We start from the raw sequence: 21,557 nt of genomic DNA, 5'->3' as shown, positions 1-21,557 counted from the left end.
GATATCACTTTTGACATGTTTCTGAAAACAATCTGCTTGCCATCTGTGCAGTGTAATACCATATTTCCCAAAAAATATGACATGTCCTCTTAATAAGGCCAATTAGCGTTTTCAGCGCATGAGCTGAAATACAACCCCCTGAAAATATCCCCCTTCCAACTACTTTCCGGGGAAAAGAGGGGAACATGCAGGGAGCCACTCTTTTTGTGGTGGGCACTCTTTTGGCTGGGAGTGCAAGAGTGGTGGGCGTGCACAGCCCACAGGACTAGCTTGGCTCCTCTGGGGTCTGCCTATGGCAATTGGAAATGCGCTCCTGCCTGTGAGGAAGACGGGGTGCATATCAATCCCTGCCTCACCGCCTCCTCACAGTCAGGAGCGTGTTTCAAAATGCTGCCGTAGGTGTGCACGTACCTGCCTCTCACTTGCAATCTCTCTCTCTCTCCCGGCCAAAAGAGTGCCTGCCACAGAAAGAGCGAACCCATGCGTGGGAATCCCCTGCAGGGCGGCTGATGGCAAGATTCCATCAGTAAACACAGCTTTCATGACATGGCTAACTTCAGTTGTTTGCTGTGTATCACTAATCCATATTAATCTTTTCTGCATCAACCTGCTATTACGGGAGAAAAATTCTTTTGTGGAGCAATCCAGTTAACTCACGTATTTATACCTAGCTTTTAGCATATGACTTGAAATGGGTCTTCAGAAGCATTTAAGGGCAGGAGCGTTTGCAAATATTAGACATAAAATATTATAGGTAAAACATAGAAACATAGAAGTCTGACGGCAGAAAAAGACCTCATGGTCCATCTAGTCTGCCCTTATACCATTTTCTGTATTTTATCTTAGGATGGATATATGTTTATCCCAGGCATGTTTAAATTCAGTTACTGTGGATTTATCTACCACGTCTGCTGGAAGTTTGTTCCAAGGATCTACTACTCTTTCAGTAAAATAATATTTTCTCACGTTGCTTTTGATCTTTCCCGCAACTAACCTCAGATTGTGTCCCCTTGTTCTTGTGTTCACTTTCCTATTAAAAACACTTCCCTCCTGAATCTTATTTAACCCTTTAACATATTTAAATGTTTCGATCATGTCCCCCCTTTTCCTTCTGTCCTCCAGACTATACAGATTGAGTTCATTAAGTCTTTTCTGATATGTTTTATGCTTAAGACCTTCCACCATTCTTGTAGTCAGTCTTTGGACCGATAGTGAATTTACACTTGCACAGTACTATAACAGTATACAGAGTTACTGTCTATCTCCTTGTCAGTTGAGGGCAGAGCATACTGAGACTTCCAGTGGTGAGCAGTCCTACCATGGGAATTGCAAGTCATGGTTTTATCCTCATTTACCAAATTCCCTTCCATTACCTGTGTTCTTCAAGCACAATTAATAAGGATTTTGCTTACCTGTCATGAGAGTCGAAAATCTTTCTTGACAAGGATCCTTTTAATCTAGCCTTCCTTCTGCGCTGAACTCCTTGGGCTATCGTTGCCAACGGCACAATAAGGGCACTTATTTTTTCCCTTATCGCCTACTTCCTAAGCCATTGTTTTTTCTTCACCACAGCAACATGCTAGGCACACAACTGGCTAAATTGTTGACTTTGTCTTATGTGCTCTTTGCACTTCTAAACCATGGATGTGATAAATTAGCTTCAGCCAGAAAGTGAACATTCAAATTGACATTTTGTACAATGGACTAAAACAGTTTTTTTGATTGATGGAATCCTTTGAGTAGCATTAAGAAACACAATAATTGGGAATTAAAATGTGAAGATTCCTATTATAACTTTGAAGACATTTTAATGTTTCTGTTCTGGAAGGTCTTAAGCATAAAACGTATCAGGAAAGACTTAATGAACTCAATCTGTATAGTCTGGAGGACAGAAGGAAAAGGGGAGACATGATCGAAACATTTAAATATGTTAAAGGGTTAAATAAGGTCCAGGAGAGAAGTGTTTTTAATAGGAAAGTGAACACAAGGACAAGGGGACACAATCTGAAGTTAGTTGGGGGAAAGATCAAAAGCAACCTGAGAAAACATTATTTCACTGAAAGAGTAGTAGATGCTTGGAACAAACTTCCAGCAGACGTGGTAGATAAATCCACAGTAACTGAATATAAACATGCCTGGGATAAACATATATCCATCGTAAGATAAAATACAGGAAATAGTATAAGGGCAGACTAGATGGACCATGAGGTCTTTTTCTGCCGTCAGTCTTCTATGTTTCTATGTTTCTATAACACAAATCTGCTGAGACAAATGAATGCGGCCCTTAGCTGCCATTACCTACCACTGTCAAGCAGTCAGGAGAGAGTTAAAGAGGAAAGCTCTTCTGACCTCCTACATTGGCCCTATGATGAATGTCTAATTTACTCCCACCGTCCTTGTTCTGCCAGTAATAAAAAGGCTTGCTTCACATATTCACCCCACTGCAAACATTTCTCTTAAACATCAAGAGGACATATAATAGCATGATGCCAAGCCAAGCCAATATTATCAGATTGATGGGAGCAATGATAATAGAAGAAGGATAAGTTGATGAGATTCCCTTTATTACCTAGAGTGACTGCATTAAAAGAAAGGGTATCTCAAATTCAGTCATTCTTGGTGTATCATTTGCTCAGTGCTGATCGCAAGGGACAGTTAAGGAAGAAGAATTTTAAGACTGGTATTAAAACACAAACTGATTAGCTGCAGGACTTTCCTCAATTACATCACCCTGTCCCATTAGATTTAGCAGGGAAGCCATGGTACAGCTTCTATCAGCCAGTGACTTGCATTTGGTGGGTCCTAGCAGCTGGACCTTTTCTGCCCTTTGTGGCACATTCTGCCCCCTCTGCAGTTAAGTTTGCTTCTTCTTTGTTGCACCAAAGGTGCTTTTTCAAGAGGCAGCTGGACTTTCCGGTTTTTCTTTGAAGATGTTTTGCTTCTCCAATGCACTTGCAAGGAGAGTCCAAGATGGGTATTCTTCAGTCTGATTGGTAGGGACTGAGTTTTAATTTAAATATTAATCACTAGGCAGGCACCGCCTCCCCCTTAGCCCTCCAGTCTAAAAAACTCAGTCGCAGTAAAGGGACTCCTGAGTTACTTCTCTTAGGTATATTTATTATTATTAAATAGTTTATACCTTTATTGTACTAATTTTTTTCTCTCTTTTTCCTTTTTTCCCTTAGGTGCAGCTGGGGGAATAATTCCTCGGGCGGGCCTGGGTTCCAAACCTCCAGTGGGTTAACCCAGTTGCCTGCAGCTCCTCCCAACTTCAGACCCTCACAGAAAGATCTACAGATGCCAGCCTGGGTCTGGGAGTGAGCGCCCGGGTAGCCTACCTCCGCGGTGGCACCCGGAGGACGAGGAGGTGGTTGCCGCCTCGGGGGGTCCGTCCCTCCCCTGGCGAACATACCACGGGCCGGGATACACGTTGCGCTCCGAGCGGCCCGCAGGGGAGGCTAGCGCCCCCCCCCCCCAACGGAAGGCAGGCGGGAGTGATCCGCGCCCTCAGTCGAAGGCTCGCCGCGGCGGATCGGCTCCTCAGGAAGGAGGCATCGCCCAGGAGAGACAAAACGGGCGATTGCAGAGGGCGGGAATCGGCGGTCCTTTCCCGCCCGCCTCCCAGAGTAAGCGTCCGGTTGCCTAGGGAACCGGCTGGCAGCCATCTTGGTGGGGTCAGGCGGCCATCTTGAGATGGTCCGTAGACCCCCGGCAGCTGCTTCTCGCGCCCAAATTGAGCCCGGTTACCATGGGAACGGGCCGGCGGCCATGTTGGTGAGGTCGCCGGCTCGATACTGGGCACGCAGGCGCAGAAGGGGGTTTCATCCCCCAATTTCGTTTTCGTTTCTCCCGGAGGCTGCCGCGACACTAAGGAGCTCGGTGGGGAACGCAGGTGCATTACAGGCTGCAATCGGTGATCGTGAGTTACCAATCCGGCCATGGCAGACCAAGCGCCACCTGCTGGGGATGAGGCTTCTGCTAACAAGCCCAGTACCCCCAAAGAAAAAGCCTCTAAGGCAAAGTCAGCCCAGGGATCTTCCTTGAGGGATGCGGAGAAGCGCATTAGAGCGCTGGAAAAGCAACTAGAGGCCTCACAAAGGGCAGCAGGACCGGCCTTGCCCCCTAGCCAGCAACTGTCTGCCAATTCCTCCATATCTCCCCCTATGGTCTACCAGGGGATGGGGACCTCAACATCTGAGAGGGATTGGTCCCCTGAAAGAGGAGCCCAGGCCTGGTCATCATCCAGGGCGGACCCTTATAGCCTGGGGAGGCACCCAACAGGCTGGCCTCCTAATTACTCTTCCTCTCCCCATGCGCAGGCAGCCACTTTCACTCCTACGGCTGCAGGCCTTCGTGATTCTCAGGATACCTGGCAGAGCATGCCCCAGGCCCTCCAAGACCTGATCACTAATACATATAACCAAGGCATAGCTACGGGAGCGCAACAGCTTCAGCAGGCTCCAGTGGGACCCCCTCAGATGAGACCCAGAGACCCCTGGAGGGACCCGGCTACGCAGTCCTGGATGGAATCAGCTGAGGAGGAGGATTCCTATAGAGATGACTTCAGCGCCGCTGAGGATGACCTGTCTGGTGATGACCAGCCACCTGAGCAACCCAGTTACACGGGCTTGTTTAAATCCTCCCTCTTCAGGGTGCTCCTGAATAAGGCTAAGTTAACCATCGATCAGGCGGGAGAGAGCGGTCAGGCGGTACCCTCTGATGAGGCACAACCCGCGGGAGGTCTGTTTGTCTTCCCCAAACAGGAGACGGTGAACATCCCATCTTCCCACCTGTTTCTAGAAACCATCCAACGCCCATGGGAGAACCCGGCGGCGGCCCAGGGACCCTCCAATCTTGACCGCAAGTTCTATACTTTCGACCAGCAGATGGAGGAGCTGCTGGAGTTTCCAGCCGTGGACAAGCCTGTCACAAGCCTGGTGTCCAATGCCCTCGTGCCGTCTGAGTCACAGGAAGGTCTGAAGGCCGAGGACAAGAGAGCGGAAAACGTGGCTCGCAGGACTCACCAGATGGCAGCCTGGGCCGTGCGAGCCGCTTCGGCGGCCTCGTTCTTCAACAGGGCCATGATCCTCTGGATTAAAGAAATCCAGGCCAGAGCTGACCCAGAGGACGGCAGACTTCGTCAGGACCTCAACAAATTGTTGGCGGCCACGGAGTTTTCGGCGGATGCCACAGTGAATGCCGTGAAGTTTGCATCACGAGCAATGGCCTCTTCTGTGGCGTCACGCAGACTCATTTGGCTCCGCAACTGGCAGGCGGACGTCAAGTCCAAATGGAGTCTAGCCTCTTCCTCGTTTAAGGGGAAAAAGCTGTTTGGAGAGGTCCTCGATGATGTCCTAATCGAGGACAAGGACAAGAAGAAGGTGATGCCCAGAGCTAACAGACGACAAGATAGGCGCTTCACCCCCTATCAGCGGAGACAACCCTTTCGGACGGAGCCCTCCTCGAGCAATTCCCAGACGCCGAGGCCATACTTCCAGGGCTCCTTCAACCAGGGATCCTTCAGGTCGGACAGGACATCCCAGGCGGATCGAAATAGGTCCTACCAGGGACGCCGCCCCTTCAGAGGGGCCAACAGAGGCTTTAGAAGGAACAAATGACTCACTGGGCACTGCACCCCTAGGCGGCAGGCTACTGCGGTTCTCGGGCATCTGGGAAACCACGTCCTCAGACGCTTGGGCGACATCCACGGTTTCCCGGGGCCTGAGGATCGAGTTTCTTCGACCTCCCCCTCAACGCTTCCTGCCTTGTCGCATTCCGTCAGACCCACAAAAAAGGAAGCTCCTATACCAAGAGGTGTCCCACCTTCTAGAGATAGGGGCTATAGAGGAGGTACCCCCAGCTCATCGAGGCAGGGGTTTTTACTCGGCAATTTTCCTCGTGCCAAAATCCTCAGGAGGAGTCCGGATGATCCTCAACCTTCGGCAGTTGAATCTCTACGTAAAATACAGAAGATTCAAAATGCACTCACTAAAGTCCATCCTGGCATCCATAAGGCAGGACGACCTTATGACATCTATAGACTTGAAGGAGGCCTACCTCCATGTACCCATATTCCCGAATCACAGACAGTTCCTGAGATTCTCTTTCAACGGGGCACATTTCCAGTACAGGGCAATGCCCTTTGGACTGTCCTCCGCCCCCAGGACGTTCACCAAACTATTGGACGTCCTCACGGCCAGTCTCAGACGCCAGTCGGTACGCGTGATGGCGTACCTCGACGATATCGTCATTTTGTCAAGAACCAGGGAACAGGCGCACAGAGACTCACAGCTAACGATCCAGACACTACAGAACCACGGTTTTACAATCAACTGGACAAAAAGTCACCTAATACCTACACTCCGTCTTGCCCACCTGGGCACCACTATAGACTCCAACCTGGGTATGGTTTTTCTGTCCCAGGAGAGACAAAAGACAATCAAGAACTTGATGAGGGAGCTGGAACATCATCGATATCCCAGTCTTGCACTACTGTCAAAGATTTTAGGAACTCTGGTCTCGTGTATCGATATAGTGCCATGGGCAAGACACCATCTACGACCACTCCAATGGTTTTTGCTACCATACCAAAGACGAAAGACAAGCCACTCCCACAAGAGAGTCTCCCTCACCGCCAGAGTACGCTACTCTTTAAAATGGTGGAGTTCCCCCTCACTAACCAGGGGCTCCACGTTCCTGGATATGGACCCTATCATAATAACAACGGACGCCAGCTTGATAGGGTGGGGAGCTCACCTCTCCTCGCACATGGTTCAGGGCCTCTGGGAACCTCAGGACCTGCAAGAGGTCAATATAAATTTCCTGGAGCTGAAGGCTGTTTCTTTGGCCCTCCACAGTCTTGCTCATCTAGTACGGGGTCGACATGTACGTATCCTGACCGACAATGTATCCACACGTTCCCACATCAACAGACAAGGGGGAACACGGTCAAGGAGACTGATGAAGGAACCAACATCACTTCTCAGATGGGCAGAGGAAAACTTGGCCTCTCTGTCAGCGGAACACATCTCGGGAGTGGAGAATGTGTGGGCGGACTGGCTCAGCCGACAGACACTCGACCCGGGCGAATGGCGGCTGGATCCCGAGATCTTCCAGGAAGTGGTGAGGAGGTTCGGAGACCCGGTGATGGACTTGTTTGCCACCAGCCTCAACACCCAGCTTCCTCGCTTCTTCGCTCGATACCCATCCCCCGGTGCGGAAGGAGTGGACGCCCTAACTCTTCAATGGCCTCGGGGCCTTCTATATGCATTCCCGCCTCTATCTATTCTCCCCAGGGTGATACGGAAGATCCTGGAGGAGAGAGCAGAGGTGCTACTGATAGCCCCGTATTGGCCTCGCCGCACCTGGTTCGCGGACCTGGTGCAACTTTCGACGGCACCCAGCTGGAGGATCCCAGACCGACAGATCTCCCTGACCCAGGGGTCCTTGTCTCATCCGGAGCCACAGTGGTGGCAACTGACCGTGTGGCACTTGAGCGGGAACATCTAAAACGCCAAGCTTTGCCAGACACGGTCATTGCCACTATTCAAGCAGCCCGCAGACCCTCTACCAGGAGGATTTATCAGACCACTTGGGCCGCTTTCTACAAGTTTTGTGAACAGCGGGGGATAGATCCTCAGACGGCCTCTCCGCTTGTTGTTCTAACTTTTCTGCAGGCGGGCCTGGAGAAGGGCCTTGCCCCAAATACATTACGCCGTCATGTCGCCGCTCTGGCCACCATCATCTCAACAGATAGCTACCGTTCCCTTACCAGACATCCCTGGATCAGGGATTTCTTGAAAGGAGCGGCCAATCTAAAACCACCAACGGTTCATCGCTTTCCTTCCTGGGACCTACCCTTGGTGTTACATGCATTGACAGGTCCCCCGTTTGAACCCATACGTCAGATTTCGTTACGGCTACTGACCTTCAAAGCAGCCTTCTTGGTTGCTATCACTTCAGCCAGAAGGGTCTCTGAAATAGCCGCTTTGTCCACAAGACCAGACCTTTGCCGTTTTGAGCCAAACAGAGTGGTCCTTAGACTGGATCCGGCGTTTATTCCGAAGGTAAACACATCCTTTCATAGGGCTCAAGATATAGTGCTCCCTGACTTCTGTTCTCATGGGACTCACCCCTCTGAATTGAGGTGGCATAAACTGGACGTGAGGCGAGTCCTAAAAATTTATGTTAGGAGGACTCAGCCTATTAGACGGTCAGAAGGCCTGTTTGTGTCCTTTTCCACTAGAACCATGGGCACCAAGGTGTCCTCTCAGACTATCAGCCGCTGGTTGAGGGAATGTATTTCAGAGGCGTATAGGACCAAAGGCTCCCCAGTTCCACCGGGGATAACTGGACATTCAACTCGAAGTGCGGCTACTTCATCGGCCTGGAGGACCCAAGCTTCCTTAGAGGACATATGTAGGGCGGCCACGTGGGCAGCTCCGTCCACTTTCATCAAACACTATCGAATTGACTCGTTTGCTTCGGCGGAAGCAGCATTTGGGAGGAGGGTACTACAAGGGGTCTGTTCCTACTCGGAACCCCTGGTCCAGTCTTGTCCCTCCCTGTGATTATAACTTGGGCATATCCCATCTTGGACTCTCCTTGCAAGTGCATTGGAGAAAGACCGTTGAACTTACCTGAACGGTCTTCTCGATGCACTGCAAGGAGAGTCCAAACCCTCCCGATTCTGGGACCAGGGTTCCCGTGGGGGTGTGGTTTCTGGTTACGGTTCAAGGTTGCAGTTTGATATTGTTTAATAAATGGTTTTTGCTTTACTGCTCCTTCGCTTTATTTTAGACTGGAGGGCTAAGGGGGAGGCGGTGCCTGCCTAGTGATTAATATTTAAATTAAAACTCAGTCCCTACCAATCAGACTGAAGAATACCCATCTTGGACTCTCCTTGCAGTGCATCGAGAAGACCGTTCAGGTAAGTTCAACGGTCTTTCTCACCCAAGAAGCTTCTCCAGCTCTGTTGGAGCGGTGCTTTCCGCTGGATATTTTCTGCCCTGTGTTCCTTCACTGTTGAGCACAGGTGCAGGCTGTTGGGGCATGAGTCTGTGCGGTTTGCATCTCAAACTGAAATACAAATGATTCCGTAATCTCTATTTTTTCTGGAAATCCGTTCATACTCCGAAGGATGTTCATCCCAAAAGTGCATCGCTAAATGTGTATGGAGATTCTCAGTCATCCAGGTCATGGTTGTCCTAAAGGTGCTTTTTCAAAAGGCAACAGGGCTTTTTTTGTTTTTCTTTGAAGATACTTTGCTTCTCATCCGAGAAACCTATTCAACTTTATGAGAAGTGATATGCCTTCAAAGAAAAACCAGAAAGTCCAGTTGCCTCTTGAAAAAGCACCTTTGGGACAACCATGACCAGGATGACTTGAGAATCTCCATAGACTTCCCTGCTATCATTTAGAAAGATCTAGCTATGTCTTCCAGTTTGGGGATCTTTGGGCTCCATTGTGCTTGATCTTCATGCTCTCTTTGTGAGCATGGGCAGCCTTATAAATAAAGATAATAAAACAAGGGCACTTTCAATTAGAAAGCTCTTGTACAATGGTTCCAACTTTTTCTCTTAATGGATTTTCTGTTGAAAGAAAAAAACATAGCTATAGGAAAACGAAGAAGGGTTGCAAATGGGAGAAGACATCATGATTATGTACCCATTTCTCACAAATGAGACAGGGTAATTGCAAAATGAATGCCTCAACTGGAAACATAGAATAGAATAGAATAGAATTCTTTATTGGCCAAGTGTGATGGGACACGCAAGGAATTTGTCTTGGTGCATATGCTCTCAGTGTACATAAAAAAAAATATAGATTTGTCAAGAATCATGTGGTACAACACTTAATGATTGTCATAGGGATCAAATAGGCAATGAAGAAACAATCAATATTAATAAAAATCTTAGAATACAAGCAACAAGTTACAGTCATACAGTCCTAAGTGGGAGGAAAGGGGTGATAGGAATGATGAGAAAAAACTAGTAGAAATAGAAGTGCAGACTTAGTAGAAAGTCTGACAGTGTTGAGGGAATTATTTGTTTAGTAGAGTGATGGCGTTCGGGGAAAAACTGTTCTTGTGTTTAGTTGTCTTGGTGTGCAGTGCTCTGTAGCAACATTTTGAGGGTAGGAGTTGAAACAATTTGTGTCAGGATGTGAGAGGTCAGTAAATATTTTCACCTCCCACTTTTTGACTCGTGCAGTATACAGGTCCTCAATGGAAGGCAGGTTATGAGTTATCTTACAAGGCTCTAGGACAGGGATAGGCAAAGTTGGCTCTTCTATGACTTGTGGACTTCAACTTCCAGAATTCCTGGGCCAATCATGCTAGCTCAGGAATTCTGGGAAGTCCACATGTCATAGAAGAGCCAACTTTCCCTACCCTTGCTCCACAAGGAAAGATGGAAAACATTTTTCCTCCAGTTGGCTAATGTGCATATAAAACTCAAGCAAGGAATAAAAACTTGCATCTTAAAAAAAGTAAGATTACCAGGCAGTCAAGGTAGTTATAGAATAGGAGAAATACCAATGACCTCATTAGAAAATATCACATATTTTGCCTGTCTTGAAATTGTAATTGTTAAGATATTCATGAACTGGGAGGGCCACAAGGTCCGCCAATGAATAGGCATAGCAGCTAAGTCAGCCAATGGGAGCTAAACACATCTGAGTCTGTGCAGAGAATCGAAACTGAAAACTTAAGCTTAAGGCTGGACGTGGCTCACTCCATTCTGCTCTCTTGTCCACTCTGTACTCTCTATGCTTGTCTGCTCTGCTGAAATGAAACTGTTTGTATTCATTAACTTCTTTATAAATATCTGTTACACGGGGCAAAACCCGAACTCAGAACAATCTACATATATATATATGGTGTTCATTCTGATGATTACAAATATATGTATGTATGTATGTATGTATGTATGTATGTATGTATGTATGTATCTATGTATGTATGTATCTATGTATACAGTATATATAATGTTTATAAAGAAGTTAAAGAATTCAGCTGAATTAGTTATCTGTGTGTGCTTCTGTTTTTGATTTTTGCAACATACTCTAAAAGTAATATGTTCTCACAGGTTTTTAAAATCAACTTTCAGAGTTAAAACCTAATTTTAAAAGTCTTAACTTGCCAATGAACTAAATGATATTATGTTGTTGCCTGACAGTTCTTGTTTTCGAGGTGTTCATTCTGATGATTACAAAGACATTAAAATTGCAGTGACAGAACAGAATGCCAAACTTATGAGTTTTTGAAGCCTCCTATTAGGTTTTTCCTATTCTAAAATTTTGGGAAATATTACATGGAACGTTATGTCTCTGAAATACTGAGCTCCATTAAGTTTTTGTAATTTATATCTAGGATTTTCCAATGAATGCGAATTTGTGAGAAGTATGGAGAAGTCTGTTATAATTGTATTGTTATTTGATATTGATTTCTGGACTGTATACCGTAGTAAAGCTGTCACTGATTAATGCTGGTGGTTTTTTTGTTCTTCATTCTCTGGTGTGGATTAGAACTGAAATAGAATAGAATAGAATAGAATTTTTATTGGCCAAGTGTGATTGGACACACAAGGAATTTGTCTTGGTGCATATGCTCTCAACGTACATAAAATAAAATATACATTTGTCAAGAATCATGTGGTACAACACTTAATGATTGTCATAGGGGTCAAATAGGCAATGAAGAGGCAATATTAATAAAAATCTTAGGATATACGCAACAAATTACAGTCATACAGTCCTAAGTGGGAGGAAAAGGGTGATAGGAATGATGAGAAAAACTAGTAGAATAGAAGTGCAGATTTAGTAGAAAGTCTGACAGTGTTGAGGGAATTATTTGTTTAGTAGAGTGATGGTGTTCGGGGAAAAACTGTTCTTGTGTTTAGTTGTCTTGGTGTGCAGTGCTCTGTAGCGACGTTTTGAGGGTAGGAGTTGAAACAATTTGTGTCAGGATGTGAGGGGTCAGTAAATAAATAAAAAAATAAGAAGAATAAGAACAGCATGGAAGTTATTTTGCTTGAAGACTCAGTAATGGTATTCTTCAACTTGTTATGTTTATTGTAGTAATAGTGAGAGGGATCTAGGTGTCCTACTGGACTATCATTAAGATTGCTGCAGCTGCCGAAAAAGTGATGCAGCCCTAGGCTACATTAACAGAGCTATAGTATCAAGATCATGAGAAGTGATAGTGTCATTTTATACTGTACTAGTGAGACCGTACTTGGAATACTGTATTTAGTTTTGATCATCACATCATTTGAGATCCTAGAAAAGTACAGAGAAGGGCAGTAAAGGGTTTGGAGACTAAACCACATAATGAATGGTTATGGGAACTAGGTATGTCTACTGGTCTAACAAAGATGAGGACTAGGGATAACGTAATAGAAGTCTTAGAAACATAGAAGTCTGACGGCAGAAAAAGACCTCCTGGTCCATCTAGTCTGCCCTTATACTATTCTCCAGTGCATCTGGAAGGAGAGTCCAACATGGGTATTACTCCAATCCTATTGGTAGAGACTGAGTTAATTTTTACATACTAATTGAGCACCGCCCCCTCTGCTCTCCCCATGAGCCAGTTTTAAAAACTCAGTCAAAGAGTAGAGACATGCTGAGTTTGTTAAGAGAACCTTTAATGGGTTAAATTAGATTACTAATAGTGAATAAAATGTATAAACCTGTTTTAATCTGTTTCTTTCTCTTTCAGGTTGGAAGACAGAAGAGGAACAGGAGGATGGGGTCTCTGCCCTCCGTGGGCAGCACCCCCAACGATCCTCCTCAGGGGTTTTGTATTCCCCCCGAGGGAACACCCCGCAGAGGAGCAGCCAGCCTGGGGTCCCTGACCTTCGAGGTCATACCAGGGCTGCGAGCCGAAGGTGGAGGGGAATGCCCCTCCACTGGGAGGCTCGGAGGCGTCCCGGATCGGCCGGCATGGAACCGCCTCACAGCTGATCAGGAGATCAGCGCGGCGGCTGCCGCTGTGGCCACAGGAGCCGCCGGAACAGCCGCCGAGAGCCGCGAGCAGATGGAAAAGCCGCGGTCCCTCTCACGGAGCCGCGGAGGCCAGAGAGAAGCGGGTCCAGGCTCCGACCGCCGGAGCGACCCGGGAAACGGCCCGAACGCCGCGCAGGCGCGGGCGCCGCCATGTTGGGGCTGGAAATAAGCGGGCGTGTCATTAGGCGCGAAAACCGCTCCCCCCCCCTCCGACGGCGGAAAGAGCGCGAAGGGCCAGGAAGCCCAGGGCGCAGGCGCAGACTCGAGAAAGACGAGGCGCCATTTTGCATGACTCGAAGGAGGCAGCAAACAGGCAACCGGAGGCAAAAAAGTCGGATTTCTGGACTTAACGAGCTTGTGGTTACCAGGCACTGTGAGTACTATGGAGGATCGCCAAGTCAGCGATAAGCCCGCTTCCCCTAGACCACCAAAAGACAAGCCCAAGGGGAAGGGAAAGGAGAAGGCAAAGGCCCCTCATTCCCCTGCTTCCACCTCTTCTATTAAGGAAGCCGAAAAGCGCATCAAAGCGCTTGAAAAGAAGCTGGAAGCTGCCTTACAATCCTCTCCAGCAGGGCTACCTCCAGCACAGCGACAGGCATCAGACCCTGTGTCACCTCCAGCTGCCTTTGGGCCCATGGGGGTCCATCAGGAAGGGGACTGGTCCCCAGACCGACAGTTTTTGCCCATGCCTCAAGTCATGCCCTCCCCCAGCACTTCCTGGGCCAGACCAGGGTCAGCGGGGCCTTTGGAGAGGAGCTCCCAGGGACCATCTGCCACCTTCACCCCCACTGCAGCTGGATGGAGATCCCAGCCTGGGGCGTGGCAGAATTTGCCCCCGGATTTGCAGGACATTATAGCCAATGCGTATTCGCAAAACATGGCCATGGGAGCACAGCAGCATGGCAGGCAGTCCCATCTGGCAAGGGATTCATGGTCGGCACCGCCCCCCTCGGGCTTGGGGTCCTTGTTGGAAGAGCCAGATCAATTGGAAGGCAGTGACCCAGAATATGGCTTCTCAGAGGATGAGACAGCGCCAGAACAACCACCCACGGTGGGTCTATTTAAACCAACACTGTTTAGGCCCTTATTATGTAAGGCCAAGCATGTGATGAACCTTCCCGGCTCAGCCAAGGCAACAGAGACCACAGAGACTGGAAATACCTCGACCACCCTCCTTCAGGAACCTCAACCTGAGTCCGACCACTTTCCTGCCTCGGACATTTTTGTGAAAGGGCTCAAAAGACCCTGGCAGTATCCTGCAGCGGCACAAGGGCCTACCAACATCGAAAGGAAGTTCTACACCTTCGATGAGGAGGTGGAGAAGCTCTTGGAATTCCCTCCAATCGATCAACCTGTCGTGACGCTGGTATCAAGCGCTTTGGTGCCTTCAGAGACGGGCGACAGCCTGAGACCTGAAGAGAGGAGGACAGAAACACTGCTGCGCAAGACGCACCAGATGTCAAGCTGGAGTTTCCGAGCCGCGGCAGCATCCTCGTTCATTAACCGAGCCGCACTGCTCTGGATACAGGAGATGCAGTCACGCCTCGGCCCGGAGGATGGACGTCTCCGCCAAGATCTAAGTAAACTGCGAGCGGCGACAGAATTCTCCGCGGACGCTACCTTACACGCGGCCAAGTTCTCCGCCAGGAGCATGGCAGCCACACTGTCATCTCGCCGCCTCCTGTGGTTGAAGAACTGGCAAGCGGACCTAAAATCTAAATGGCGGCTGGCATCCGGTCCATTCCAAGGATCCACCCTGTTCGGTGACCTGCTAGAAAAAGTCCTCGTGGAGGACAAGGACAAGAGAAAGGTCCTTCCCAGGTCCAACCGAAGGCAGGACCGTAGATCCACGCCATACTCTAGACGACAGTCCTTTCGTTGGGACACTTCAACCAGCTCCAACCAGAACCAGCGACCCTTCTCCCAGGGTCAATACACTTCACAATCCTACAGGAGCGATCGCGGCTCCTTTCAGGACAGGCCACGGGGCTACCATCAGTCCAGGAGGCCGTTTCGTGGCAACAACCAACGTGGGTTCAAACGTAACTCCAAGTGACTCAGCCACTTTACAGCCCTTGGGAGGCAGGCTCCAGGGATTCAGCACGGCCTGGCAAGCGACCTCCTCCGACAAATGGGCTGTGGCTACCGTGACACACGGACTCAAGTTGGAGTTTATTCAGTTACCTCCCAGTCGGTTTGTAAACTGCCCTCAGATAAAGGATTTTCAAAAAAAGCTACAATTACGCATGGAAATCGCGCACCTGTTGGACATCCAAGCCATAGAGCAGGTCCCCCATCAGGAGGAAGGCCAGGGATTCTATTCCATGATATTCATCGTTCCCAAGGCCTCCGGGGGCTGCAGGTTGATTTTAAACCTGAAGCAACTGAACCTCTATATACGATACCGGAGGTTCAGGATGCATTCCTTACAAACTATTCTGGCCTCTATTCGACCACTGGATCTTTTAACATCCATCGATCTCAAGGAAGCCTACCTACACGTTCCCATTCATCCGGAACACCGCAGGTTTCTTCGCTTCTGCACGGAAGGCAGACATTTCCAATACAGGGCCATGCCATTCGGCCTTTCATCGGCACCGCGGACCTTTACCAAGCTCCTCGACGTGTTAACAGCCAGCCTACGGGCGCGGTCCATCAGATTGATGGCTTACCTGGACGATATCATCATTTTGTCCAGGTCCCCGGCAGCGGCCAGGAGAGACCTTACAGAGACCATTCACACGCTGCAACGACACGGCTTCACCATCAATGTGGAGAAAAGCCAGCTCACGCCCACCACCAGTTTGCTACACCTTGGTGCAGTCATAGACACCCAGACAAGCACGGTGGCGCTGTCAGCAGAACGACAGGACAACATACGGCGTCTGGTAGCCAACACGCGACGGGGATCAATCCCCTTATCCCAACTGTCAAAGATACTAGGCACCCTAGTGTCGGCAATTGGTATCGTCCCTTGGGCCAGATACCACATCAGGACATTGCAATGGTTCCTGCTCCCAGCCCAGAGGACAAAGGTGAGCCACTCACACCGGTTAGTACACCTGCCTCAGAAGGTGAAGGACTCCCTGGGATGGTGGACATCGACAGCAATACCCGTCGGATCTCCATTCCGAATACAAGACCAGATCATCCTGACCACAGACGCCAGTCTTACAGGGTGGGGGGCCCATGTTGGGTCCCAGATGGCTCAAGGTCTGTGGAGGGCGGAAGATCTATCGCCCATCAACATCAACTTCCTAGAGCTAAGAGCAGTTTTTCTTGCTCTACAGACATTCTCACAGTTGGTTCAGGGACGGCACGTGTTGGTGCTCACGGACAATGTCGCGACCAGGGCCCACTTGAATCATCAAGGGGGTACGCGGTCACAGCGCCTCATGGAGGAGACGAACAATCTCTTCAATTGGGCCAAACGTCATCTACAGTCCCTGTCAGCGGAGCACATTGCGGGCGTCAGCAATACGCAGGCAGATTGGCTAAGTCGGTCTACCTTAGACCCATCAGAATGGAGGCTAGAACCGAGCATCTTCCAGCAGATGATCGTCAGATTTGGAACCCCATCAGTGGATCTGTTTGCAAGTTCCCTGAATGCCCAGTTGCCAAGGTTCTACACAAGGTTTCCAGACCCGAGGGCGGAGAGGGTCAACGCCCTGTTGACACCGTGGCCCCCGGGACTACTGTACGCCTTTCCACCAACGAACCTGGTACAGAGGGTGGTGGAAAAGATCTTGCAGGAGAGAGCGGAGGTGCTGTTGGTGGCCCCACACTGGCCTCGCCGACCGTGGTTCTCCGACTTGGTGGCTCTGTCGGTGTCACCCCCTTGGAGGATTCCGGATCGGATGATTGCTCTCAGCCAGGGGAACCTACAACATCCAGACCCCCAGTGGCTTCAACTAACCGTCTGGCACTTGAGCGGCTCAGACTACGACAACTGAATATACCTGACAAAGTCATTGATACCATACAGGCTGCAAGGCGACCCTCCACGTCTCGCATTTACCAAGCAACGTGGGCAGCCTTTTGTGGGTTTTGCGAAAAACGCCGAGTAAACCCTAAGACAGCGTCGGTGATCTCTGTCCTCGAATTTCTACAAGCAGGACTAGAGCGTGGGTTGGCGCCTAATACACTAAGACGACAGGTGGCGGCCCTTTCCACCATGATACAAGTGGAAGGCATACGATCATTGGCTTATCACCCTCTGGTGAAAGACTTTTTACGGGGAGCGTCAAACCAACATGCCCCGCCGGTTAGAAGATTTCCTTCGTGGGATCTCACGTTAGTGCTGAAGGCCTTAACAAAGCCACCATTTGAACCTTTAAGATCCATACCAATTCGTTTACTGTCTATAAAAACAGCTTTTCTAGTCGCAATCACGTCGGCAAGGAGGGTGTCGGAACTGGCCGCCTTGTCAGTTCGGCCTGATCTCTGCATCTTCTACCCAGATAGGGTGATACTGAGACTGGACCCTTCCTTTATTCCGAAAGTGAACTCGGAATTTCACAGGAAACAAGAACTGTGTCTTCCTGATTTTTGTACCCACGGTAGCCATCCATCAGAGTTAAGATGGCATAAGGTAGATGTCCGCCGTGCGGTCAAGATTTACATTAGACGGACGAGGTCGTTTCGGCGAACGGAGAGGCTGTTCATCGCATTCTCTCAAGGGAAGAAGGGACTTGGACTTTCATCTACTTCAGTCAGTCGTTGGATCAGGGACTGCATCGCAGAAGCATACAAGGCCCGAGACCAACCCGTACCAACGGGAGTGACTGCTCACTCTACTAGGAGTGCGGCCGCTTCAGCTGCCTGGGCCACACAGGCGTCCATAGATGATATCTGCAGAGCTGCCACGTGGGCAGCTCCCTCGACCTTCATAAGGCATTACAAGTTGGACTCCTTTGCTTCGGCTGAGGCAGCGTTTGGGAGACGTGTTTTACAAAGAGTTTGTGTTTCTCCAACGTCCCTGACAAGACCTTCTCCCTCCCATGGGCCGTAAATCTCTGGTATATCCCATGTTGGACTCTCCTTCCAGATGCACTGGAGAAGTACCGTTGTACCTACCTGAACGGTCTTCTCAGTGCACTGGAAGGAGAGTCCAAACCCACCCAGTATGATGAAGGGTGCAGGGACGCCGGAGTGGGCAGTTGAATCAGTTATTAGTTGTTGTTAATAAAAATTGGTTATCCTCTATCTATGTTTCGTTTTTAAAACTGGCTCATGGGGAGAGCAGAGGGGGCGGTGCTCAATTAGTATGTAAAAATTAACTCAGTCTCTACCAATAGGATTGGAGTAATACCCATGTTGGACTCTCCTTCCAGTGCACTGAGAAGACCGTTCAGGTAGGTACAACGGTACTTTTCTGTATTTTATCTTAGGATGGATATATGTTTATCCCAGGCATGTTTAAATTCAGTTACTGTGGATTTATCTACCACGTCTGCTGGAAGTTTGTTCCAAGGATCTACTACTCTTTCAGTGAAATAATATTTTCTCATGTTGCTTTTGATCTTTCCCCCAACTAACTTCAGATTGTGTCCCCTTGTTCTTGTGTTCACTTTCCTATTAAAAACACTTCCCTCCTGGACCTTATTTAACCCTTTAATATATTTAAATGTTTCGATCATGTCCCCCCTTTTCCTTCTGTCCTCCAGACTATACAGACTGAGTTCATTAAGTCTTTCCTGATACGTTTTATGCTTAAGACCTTCCACCATTCTTGTAACCCGTCTTTGGACCCGTTCAATTTTGTCAATATCTTTTTGTAGGTGAGGTCTCCAGAACTGAGCACAGTATTCCAAATGTGGTCTCACCAGCATTCTATATAGCGGGATCATAATCTCCCTCTTCCTGCTTGTTATACCTCTAGCTATGCAGCCAAGCATCCTACTTGCTTTCCCTACCGCCTGACTGCACTGTTCATCCATTTTGAGACTTTCAGTATTTGAGGGGCTGTCAGAGAAGAGGAGTTTAACCTAGTCCCCGAGTCCACGGAGAGGGGCGGCATACAAATCGAATAAATAAATAAATAAATAAATTCTCCAAAGAACCTGAAGGAAGGCAAGGAGTAATGGGTGGAATATCACTAAAGAGAGATCCAGCTAAAACTAAAGAGAAAGTTTCGGGCACTGAGAACAATTCATCACTGGAATTGCTTTTTACCAAAAATTGTCAGTGCTCCATCACTGGAGGTTTTCAAGAAGAAATTGGACAACCATTTGTCTGAAGTAGTAGAGGTTTGGACTAGAAGACCTCCAAGGTCCCTTCCAACCATGTTATTCTGTGTTCTATGTATAATCACTGTTTGAAATTACAATAGACTTAAAAAAACCCACTTATGGTTCATTCAGGTTACGTTTGGTCACTTGACTGCATTTTAATGCACCTCACATTCATATGATCACAATTTGTGATTTTAAAAAGTGTTTTCTACCAGAAAATGGCAAAAACCTTCCACTGGATAGCATGGATTTGCTTAATTGCCACGTGGTTTGCTTAACAATCACATGATTTACATTACAACTCACTCTATGGCCATCATAAAAACTCTATGACCATTATAAAACAGTCATAAAAATTGAGTCCAGGCATGTGATCTATGATTACAATGACTTACAACTAAAATTCTGGACTCCATTGTACTTGTAAAATGAGGACTATCTTTACTACCACTGAAAAAGTGTTGTATTGCTGTTCCGTTGCTTTATCTTTTATAGGTGTATGTCTGCGTAAAGAAGACAATGAAAAGATTCATATGAAAATGTTGCAATTAGAAGTAATAATAAAATTTTAAAAATTCCAATAAAATTGCATTAATGAGCTGAATTGACTGGATGATAAAAGCTTCCTTTTAACATGTCTTCCAATAAAGCATTTTGGGGAAGGGGTTAGAAAACTGTTCAATTTTTATTTGGCTCGCAAAGAAGGTTTTTGGTTTGTATCCTTCTGCTTGTCTCACAATCCCCTCAAATCTGAAACCAAGAACAATTACCAACCGTGGCTTAGCTGAATGATTTCTTATGGATTCAAAAGAAGGAGGATGGGATTAGTGGACTTGAACCAACACACCTGTCATTATCAGCACCAGAATCTATGTAACCGGGCTGTGCATTACTGTGGGTCAAAGAAAGCACTTTGGAGCAGACATGTACTGTATGATCTGATGGAAAGTTTTACAATTAAATAGTTATAGTTTCTGTAATAGTTGTTTTGGCTTTTGAAGGACATCCACCCAGCCCTTGGGGAAATATGCAGTTGCTTTAAAGAGTTGCTCATAAATGCTAAGTAAGTGTGCTCAGAGCGACTTTTCCCATTCAAATTCAAAGCGTTGTAAGGCCTTACTGGATAGCAGCGATGAAACAAATGAGAAACCTGTCAATAAGAAAATGCTGTTTTAATTTTCCTTTGTCTTTACAGGAAGAGGAATACACAAGCAATTTGTGCAAACTTTCAGGAAGCCATTATGATGTGCTACAATGAAAATAAGGACCAAGTGCTAAACTGCTCAGAGCTAGTCAAGGAATATCAGCGTTGTGTTAGGCTAGCACAAAAGGTATCTATAATTTTATTTCTGCTTTACATCAAGGACATTTCCTGACTACTGCTCTGTCTTGTCTTGCCCTCTCTCCAGATTCTTTTGCTCCTCCAGGCACTGATGGAGTCATTTCACATACTGTGAAAACCACCATGTATGAAGGGAACAAAACGTAATAATAACAAGCTTATTTTATTAATCATTCAGTCAGCACATGCAATCTTTAGAATTCTTACCTTGTCAACGTATTCTAGCAGGATATTGAAGTTCAGCACACTTAGAGGGAAAAAGGTTGGGGAAGCTGAGGCATTTGCCTTATCAAACTCATTAGTAAGGCTTACATTCAGTCTTGAATTTGGGCCAGAATTTGAAACCAGTTCTAAATTTTCATGTTATAGCTTCTGCTTTGATGAATTTACATATTTCCCATATTTATGATCCCTCTGGTTGTCCTTGATTTCTTTATAAATATTTAAATTCTTTTCTTGTACTTCCTTCTCAAGTTGTATCCTTTTCATCCTCCCCATTGGACCTAGCATTGGTTTTTCTTTTAATTTTGGTTTTTATTTTGCATTAGCTTTCAATAGACCAATTATTAAGGGAAAATTTTGAATCATTCTCAATACTGTATGATTTCGTATTTCAGTGATAAAAGCATTTGCTTATAGAGAATTTGACCACTAATATGAGTCAAAGGTAGGTTACAAAATATATTATAAATTGTTCCAAGCATTTCAATCAAACCAGAGTAGATACGTCAGATGAGCTGCTGTATGTAACTATCATATATTTTCATCTTGTCACAATTTTACCACAACTTTAATTTAGATATAGTTACCTACTAATTATTTTAATAAATATAAAAAATCACCTGTAGATTAGGTAAACTTAGATTATTGTCATTTTCTTAAAGTCACCCAGTTTTTATTTGCTTTTTGCTATTTTTTTGTTTGCTGTCTTTCTCTTTGATTTATACATCTATGTCCTGTTTTCATAGAATTATGAT

General features: G+C 47.1%; 1 protein-coding gene across 1 annotated transcript in view; it reads left to right on the top strand.

Moving 5' to 3' along the window:
• Positions 1 to 21,557, top strand: part of CHCHD6 (coiled-coil-helix-coiled-coil-helix domain containing 6) — a 319,245-nt gene that overhangs the window by 200,486 nt on the left and 97,202 nt on the right. The window contains exon 7 of the mRNA XM_070738373.1: positions 20,434 to 20,569. Coding sequence (XP_070594474.1) covers positions 20,434 to 20,569 — 136 coding nt within the window. The remainder of the gene's footprint in view (positions 1 to 20,433; positions 20,570 to 21,557) is intronic.

The sequence above is a fragment of the Erythrolamprus reginae genome, chromosome 2 (assembly GCF_031021105.1).
Source record: "Erythrolamprus reginae isolate rEryReg1 chromosome 2, rEryReg1.hap1, whole genome shotgun sequence".
In the NCBI taxonomy this organism is placed as follows: domain Eukaryota; kingdom Metazoa; phylum Chordata; class Lepidosauria; order Squamata; family Dipsadidae; genus Erythrolamprus; species Erythrolamprus reginae.
This window is presented reverse-complemented; position numbering and strand designations above follow the sequence as displayed.